We start from the raw sequence: 8,980 nt of genomic DNA, 5'->3' as shown, positions 1-8,980 counted from the left end.
GCAGCGGTATTTTATTACTTGGCTAATAATTTCTCCGATCGAATATTTTATCAATTCTTATACTTACATCGTGTGTTACCCTATTCTTCAACTTGTTGTTTAGCCGGTACTGTGAGTTTCGAAGAGAACCAAAGTCGTGCCTCCGCTTCTATTCGTAATGTTTATTTATGCTTTTTGCGTTTAACTGTAGTCTGTGGTTTCTTGGCCGCAAGTTCTGAGCTTAGCTCCAGCAAGTCGTAACTTTGTCAACCGCTTCCTGGACAGCGATATCGCTAGGGCAACGAAGAGGTATGTTGTATGTAAAAACTCCTGGACATTTGATCAGGAGTATTTTCGTTCTGTATTTCAAGCACCAAGGAATTCGATACGCGCATTCATAGGCACCCAATCACGAACAAATACCTAGATATACATCCAGTATTTCTAACACTCCATGAAATACCTTCAAGCTTGTTTGTTTTTTTTTTTTCTTACATCCAGTTGATGGTGACGTTGAGTATAAATTGACAGCTCATTTGTTACAACGGTAAAAAAAAATTACAACCTTTCGCTGTTATAGTCAAAGTGATTATAAAATCGCAGACGTTGTCCTTCGCAGCCTTCGAGAGGACCGACCCTCGTATCCTGGAGTCTTCGCAAACTATTGTGCAGCTGATAGTCGAGCCGGTGGATTGGTCGGCGTCTGCGGTCGCCCGCGAGTGTCACAGCTACTCGTAAACAGTGGAGCTTACGATCAGTACTTTGAATGCCTTGAAGCCGATGTTAACTCTCAACAAAATGTCGTGTATAGTCCTATGAAGTATATCCCCTCCCTCCTACGCACATCTTACGACGGTGCCGACACTATTCTTCACCTCAGAGCCTAAACGTGCAACGATAATTCCCATTAATGATTATAAAAAGGAAAAACTTAAAAGAAAATTCACCGCACCACCGTGTAGTACTCAACAATTGTTTCGCTTGTCACGCATACGTGTTTCATCGAGACTTGTGGTTTTCCAAAATACTTTGCCAAGACAGCGATCATTTCTGCTGAAATTTCGCGACGGGGGAAGAGCGAAGGTTTTGCAACTATGATAACGTGTGAATTACTTGATATTAAGGAATTATTGTGGAAAAATGAAGAATAGCCTCGAGTTTCAGGTGTGAGATGGACATCCTTTAACCCGGTTCATGAGAATGAATAAAAAAATTTCGGTCAACGTAATGAAAGATAATGCGATAGGAACAAATTCGGCAAGATTTTATTTATGGAAAATATTGCATATATTTACACAAAAATTATGCATTAATAAAATTGTTTTATTCTAAAATTAATAATTATGCATATAATGTAAGTACATATATGCATAATGAACCTAATTTATTCATAATATATTTCTATAATAGATATATATATTTATAATTATAGTACATATTTCTTCGAGCTTAATAATTATGAGTTCACAACTCTGTTGTACAACCAATGATGTTTCTTTAAAATGTAACATCTAACATTTTCATAAACTGATATATTCTGATACAATATATATCCATTCTATGATTTGTCATTTGCGTCTAATTTTAATTAATGAGATCTCAACGCCATCCGTTATACGCTAATTATTTAATCGGCTAGCGAAATTCACACTTCGGATCGATATAATATACATATCATCAACAACTCTTGATGTTTCACGGGCAAAAATCAATTCGTTTCACAATAATTAAGAAAATTATAGTTCCGGTATCTATAAAATTTCGATCTCACCAAATATAATGTAGGTATAATATTAGAGCACAACGGAGAAATGTTTGAGCAAATAACCGGCCGTTAAATTTACCTTCGTGTAAACCAAACAAATTGTTTTGTTGTCAACACTATTCGATTAACGCAAAGATACATTGAAACCGAACAGTTGAACGAGGTGTTCGAATCGAAGCTTTCAAAAGTAAACTGCAAAAAAATGATTTTCTTACTTCCTCAATAAATTTGATCCATGCGTCAAAACTGGTGATGAACCGGATTATTGGGAGGAACAAAAGGTCTCCAAACGTCGTTTCTTTGTTCGCTTTCTTCTCCTAAAACTTCGATTTCGAGCCTGTTATTGCTGATACTCACGCCACCAGCTATGGTAACTTGTTCGTCGTTAAGATCACCGCTGTGCAAATGAACGTGTATTTGATTTTGGTTTACGGTACTGTATACTTGATGGGGGTACCAAAGCATCGATGCAGGGTTTATGGAATTGTGCGTCGGGTTGTTAAAGTATCCTGAATAATTAGGGTTGTAATTGTGCGAGGAAACCGAAGCCGCCGGACTGGTCCAAGTGCTGTAACTGTGGTAACCAGGACTTCCGCCGCCGCCGCTACCTCCTCCCCCTCCACCGCTGCTACCGTTATTTCCCAGGACTTCGAGCTCCGAAGATTTGGCCGGTACCAAAGGAAGCGTTGCTGCCGGACCGTGCGGATAAACCGACATACAGTTCGGGGTGTAGTTGTCTTGGGGACTATCCGTTATTACTGAAATTTGAATAAAGATAACCTAATTACGTTGAGGAAAATAAACGCGATCATTTTTTCGAAAAAACTGTATTAAGAAATAATCTAAAAGACAGTTTAGATATTGCACGTTATCGGTATACCGCACACTACTCACCGGTGGGTAACGAAACGGGTTCCGTCGTTGGGTGATGCGATAGCGACTCCCCAGGGTAGGAAAAAATCGGGGAATACGAGCTACTACTTCCCGCGGGATAACCCGTCGCCGTTGATGGATACGTCCAGTCCGTTGTACCCGTGCCTGTATCTGAAACGAAATTGAAAACAAAAATAGCATTAGAAGAATAATGAAAACTTTCAACAAACGCACGTCGAAATCTGTTGCATTTCTTGACTTCATCATTTGTAAAACGGGTAACTCTTTCAAAAATCGAAGCGAATTCAGACCACGTGCGATCTTCTGATTTTCGAATAAGATGCTTCAGTTTTCTGGAAGTTCCCAGACGAATTGAAAACTGTGAAATGTTGCAATTTTCGTCGGTCATCGAGAGAGATTTTATAGGTAGACAGATCGAAGAATAATTTCGCAAAGTCGTCGTCGCCGTAAGGGGGCCATTAGGCGCATCCGGAATCCTCGAATAGTTTAAATCGCGGAATTTCTCCAGCCTCCTTCATCACCGAGTCATTCGACTGGATTCAGAAACACGCCGCTCGCGATCAGCATGTTGCGTAATTTCGGTCTTTCTCTCACCAAACTCATGGTACAAACCGTGATACGTAAGTATACGAATCGACGAACGTTGGACATACGGCGGGCCTCCTACTAATTTGATTCGTCAATTTCTGAGGATCCTCTGTTACTCATTCGGCGAGGCCGTCACTCTGGACTACACCAACTTCCCAAGAGAAACCTTAACATATTAACTCCTACCCTTTTTCAGTATAAGCAGCACGTTTCACACATTATTATACGTCCGGTTCGGAACCCAGTTATTTTTTCATTTTTTTTTTTTTCTACTACGTTACGTCTACTACAAATACATAATACGCTTAATAAAAAATTTCGTAATGCACGATCACCCTCTCGTTGATTTTGCGTTACGTATGTCTACAAAGTAATTAATTATTTACGACCCGAAGATATTATTTTCCATAAACCGCGCGTGCACTGCGGGTATAAACTCCTAAACGTTATTTTCCATCTGTGATTGTTCATATGTGATATATATGTACGGGAACACATGTCGAATGGAAAATAATAGAGAGGATTTTACGGAGCGTCGTTTTTCTGCTTTTTTTTTTTTTTTCCTATGGGCGCGTGTGACCCGCAATTCATGTGATCAGTGAGTAACGCCGACAGATTAATTAGCTTAAACTCGATGATTCATTCACTCATGAATATATTATGGTGCTACCGGAATAAAAGTTCATATGTATTACAATTTAAGTATAGAATACGGAATGAGAGATACTCCGTAAGTTTCTACGTGCTTCTATGAAATATTTTACTGACAATATGATTTTCGCGTTGTACTGTGAGAGAAATTTTCTTCAACACGTGTTATCGTTTCATTTATAATTCACTCATTATATACCGTAAAAATAACGTTATAACACGATACATCCCGCGTAGTATAGAAGGAATTGAAATTTTATTTCTTCGTCTGTAAGTCGTCCTTGGTTACGCTCGGTGGCACACAAATAATATTTTAATCAAACAGGTTGTCTGCGACGCGTCACTTGCGCAGAATAATATACAACAATATACATGTATATAACATGTATATAAAGCAAGAGTGAATCTTATGCGCCTTCGTCGCCAATATATATTTTATTTGTTACGCGTGTGTTATACGTGTATCGAAAATTATGTGGACACCGTACAAATCCGTAATTAGGACAACCGGTAATTTTCAACGCGAGTTAATTTTCTTTGCCCAAAATGCGACGTTCGGGCGTCACGATAGTAACAAAAGACTGACTTTACGAGAGACTTTTGTACGAGGTTAATGTCCCTGCAGATCGATTTATATTCGAAATAATACAAACAAGAGTTCGCATAATTCGCTCAAGCGAAGCCCAACTATTGCCTGCAGCGGCAAACAGTAATCGCTTAACGCTAGCTATGAAGCTAATAATCGATCAGCGTTAGGAAGTGATTAAACTCCATACCGAAGCAGAATAGAAATCGAATCATTTTAGATAGCAAATCGACACGATCGACGAATCGGACGAATTGTTCCGCGGGACAAGTTCAGACAATTCACGGTATTACAGGTGATGGAATATTTTCATTATAGTATAAGGCTGTTCTTCTTCGTGTGCTCGTGTGTGCGTGTGAATTACCTGGACGGTGTAAAAAGAGAAGTTGAAAATTAAAAACTTGACAAAAAAAAAGAACTAGTGAAATCATCATATCGATAAAATTACGCATTATAGCTGTACGCACACCGACTATCATCAGGTTCTTTTAAATACCGGAATTTTGCGTAATAATTTATATTTAAATTTCTAACATTTCATAGTCGTAGTCTTCCACGGGGCAGGAGGTTAATTTTTATTCCCTCTTTCTACGTCTTTTTTTTTTCTCACCACGAGCTTATGTTATATTATTGACCGAAGTCGATACTTCGTCGAGTCGATGAATTAATCAAAGACTAAAAAAAAAAGCAAGAAATATTGTATATATTATAATTTATACGCCACGCACGCGTCAAATGCAAATTAATCCTTCTTCGGATTACATATAAGTAAATATAATTTTCAATTCCGATCATTCGTTGGATCTTTGAATCATGAATGGAAAACCCCAATCACTATGAACGCCTACGAAAGGTTGCATATTTTGATATCGATGCATAACGAAACAGGTGAGTGTACCTTGGTCGTAATAATTCCTTCGATTAACGGCCGATTCTCCACTACTTACAACTTCTCTCTCTCTCTCTCTTTCTTCCTTCTACCGAATAACATATACAGCCGACTCATTAGCACTTTCACCTCCCGCTTTAAAACGTAACTCGCTCAACAAGTCGGTGTATGAATTCATGTGATTTGAAAGAAACGATCTTTCAATCGAGGAATAAAAAAAATGACAAATGAATATCTAATTACTATCGGCAACACTCGCGGATGTATGAAAATGTATGGGGCATTTCACGTCAACGCTATATTTGTGCTTTTCGAATTTTTTCGATTAATAATTCCTCAGTTTCGTATTGATTACTGCTGGCAACAATGACATCGAAAATAAATAAATCAATCAATAAATATATAAGTTTCGTCCAAATACTGCAGTTTATTAGGAAAGCTTTTTGATAAATGTGCGATACACAGAACACCCGACACATATTCTACACATAGAATAAGAAAAACTTGAGATTTTTTATTCGGCTCCATTGACACGACGATCCCCCGAATTGGTATAGGTTGTGGTTTCCACATAGTAGGTGAACGTGAATGAGTTCCCCCGCGAGTTTATTCTCTGAATCATTCGAGTTTACTATTCACGTACCGCGCCTGGAGCCACCGGGTTTCCCAAGATACAAACTTGAACGCAGTCTGCGTTACGTCGCCCGTAAATACGTACGCATGTAAACGTACGTGCGTTTGCTACATCTGTGTATACGATACGCGTCGCGAAATTTGACATTCGGAAGGATGCTCAACTCACAACTACTTACGTTGCGCTAAAACTGTGAAAAAAAAAAAAAGAATCGAGTCGTCTCAAAACAATTATTGACGAATCAATTGACGTGACGAGAAACCATTGAAACTTTTCTAGAAATGCTGTGAGAATTTTATTTTTCGATTCAGTTTCTTACCATAACGATAAGAGTTTGAAATTGAACGTCCCATGCGTATGCACGTACGAAACGAGAGAAAATTTTCAATATTTTTTTTCCAGTACAGATATTGGAATTTCCAAAATAATCGTCTTGTTATTAGGACTACACCGCGCAACCTATGGATATTTTTCCACTTTTTTAAGACACGTAATTTTTTCTTCGATATCGGACCGGGATTTTTAATCTGGATTTTCCCCGTCAAGAAATTATTTGTTGTCACCATTTCACGCAGCACTTTGATGTGGTTACAACTAAATGTGTCACCTTATAAAAAGTATGAATTTTTCATACATATATAATATTTACACAAACATGAATTTCATTATTTTATAGAACGGAAAAAGCGGTGAATATAATTATATTATCATTTAACGGGTATTATTCAAACCTGATCGTTTAGCACAAAACTAAAAATATAAGTAAGTATTACAGCGTGTGGTTCCACGATTACACGCGTCTGCACATATACATATGTACACGCGTACGTGTAATGTAGATATATGTGACAAACAAAAACGAGAGAAAAAAAAAAACGAATGAGAAAAAACTAATATTTGTTTGGCATACGACATCGTATGTTAATATATGGCGATGGCAAAATCCCGAATTGCATAATAATTGGTTCATCAGACTAAATACGGTTTATGTATTTATTGTTCCTATTTTCTGCAGTCATGAGAAACTTGATTCCGATCATCCGAGTTAGAGTAACTATATGTAAATTTAAAACATTCTTTTTTGTCGAAAAGAAAACAGAATGTTACCGAAAAATTGAAACTGGATTTTTGAGGATTCGGTCATAGTTTTGATACATCCGTACATATTATGCAACATTTCCAACTATAAATGCGATAGCCGCACCTAGAAATCGTGCCCTTGAATTTTGAAAATGTTTTTTTCTCATATACGGGAAAGGTCCGTGAGGTTGAGGATGAATCGTAATATGAATTCGCTCAAAAAGACCGTTGAAAAGGTGTCGGACTTATTCGAATCTGTATAGCCGAAGGTCCATATATTTTGGTGCAATTACCGGAACGGTAATAGTAACGAAAAAAATGTTAAAAAGAAAAAAATGAATAATAATAACGATATACCAAAAGAAATAGAAAAAAGGTGCAGAGCTGGCGAGAGATGGGCCATCTGTTATAACAATAATCTCATACTTTGAGGCGGCCCAAAATTTCGACCCCTTCGAAGGGTCTTCTATAAACGATTCTAATGACCGGTTAAAGATTGCCGTACAACGCGCTTAGGTATACGTATGGGTAGATATGATATACATAAAAAAGCACGTTATATAGACGTACATCAATAAGGTTAAGAATCAGAACGGCGTAACCCACAAAAAAGCGAAGATATTACACCAAGGACTTCCCTCAGGAAAATCAGCTGGAATTAAAAAACTTAAAAAATCCCTCAAAAATTGTAAACAAGCTAAGAGATTGAAATTCTGGATTATTCGAATATAACCGAAGGTGCGAGCGTCTCTTTTTTTCAAAGATCGCTCTATATTTTTAAATATGATGTGATTAAATATCGATGCAAATTGTGAAAGAATATTACCTATATAGTCGGTGAATTATGATCGTTTAGGATGTTCTTTGCTGCAACTTGCCAGCAGAGTCACAAATAAACCACAATCGATCTTATATACCAACAATCCCGATACAAGGACCAGGTTTTCCCGAATTGGCTGCAATGTATATTTTGTTTCTCGTTATTGTTTTTTGCCTCGAGTGCAATATCAACGCCGTATCGATATGCGAATAAATAATCCACGTTACACACATAATGCATATGTACACGATATAATATAGGTAATATACGTATGTCTTGTTACTATATGTATATAGTTGACACATGGATATTATAAAACGCGATATTTTATGCAATTGAGAAATTTGATTCTGCAGTATTAGTCCTATAGAATGACACCGAATGAAGTTGATATTCTGATTAGAAAAAAAAAAAAAAAAAAAAAAAAAAAAAGTCTGAGGTGCAGGTAAAAAATTGTGAAAAACAATACCGTATAATATCGGTGCAAACTCCGCTACCGTTCTATCAACCGCAATAATGGAAAGAAAAGAAAAAAAGAAAAAAAAATGGGAATCAGACCAAATTTCCTAATAACGTTTCAAAAGGACTTTAATCAGAGCCGTTTGTGGGTCCCGGTCTGAAAGAGAAATAGGTATACATCTATAGTTTTTTCTTGACTTTGTTTTTTAAAAAAAAAGAGAGAGAGAAAAATGAATGTATGACTTTTTTTTTTTTGGGTTTGTTTCGTTTCATTCTCTCTCCTCGCGTTATGCGCGGTTTTCAAGGTGTTTACTACCGTTGTGGGTGTGAAACCACAGTGAGGTTTTGGTGCTTAGGTTCCGAGCAGCAGTCATCTACTTAGCTGACCGAAGTGGCTAACCGGGTTCATCGCTATCCTCACAATCACATCGGAGAGTCCCAGATCATAATTCTGTCTATCGACGTTATTAGGTTTTGGATCGATGTATTCGACGTTATCTCGTATGTTTCCTGAAACTGCGTAGCGATAAAAAATAAGATTTGAAAAAACAAAGAAAACATAAAAAATTAATTTCTTTCCGATTCTTTTTGTTCATCTTTCAGCAGGCTCGTCCGTATAGGGGAATACGAAAAAA

At 37.3% G+C, this 8,980-nt stretch overlaps 1 protein-coding gene across 3 annotated transcripts in view; it reads right to left on the bottom strand.

Moving 5' to 3' along the window:
• Window positions 1-1,091: 1,091 nt before the first annotated feature.
• LOC105684400 (runt-related transcription factor 3-like) overlaps window positions 1,092-8,980 on the bottom strand; it is a 43,582-nt gene continuing 35,693 nt past the window's right edge. For all 3 annotated transcript variants that reach the window (XM_048654126.1, XM_020851413.2, XM_012397709.3), the window contains exons 5-6: window positions 2,639-2,788; window positions 1,092-2,502 (exon numbers count right to left, since the gene is read on the bottom strand). In XM_048654126.1, the coding sequence (XP_048510083.1) occupies window positions 1,985-2,502; window positions 2,639-2,788 (668 nt within the window). In that variant the 3' untranslated portion in view covers window positions 1,092-1,984. The remainder of the gene's footprint in view (window positions 2,503-2,638; window positions 2,789-8,980) is intronic.

Source organism: Athalia rosae, chromosome 4, assembly GCF_917208135.1.
Source record: "Athalia rosae chromosome 4, iyAthRosa1.1, whole genome shotgun sequence".
NCBI lineage: Eukaryota > Metazoa > Arthropoda > Insecta > Hymenoptera > Athaliidae > Athalia > Athalia rosae.
Note: the sequence above shows the minus strand (reverse complement) of the source record. Positions and strands in the feature narration are given on the sequence as shown.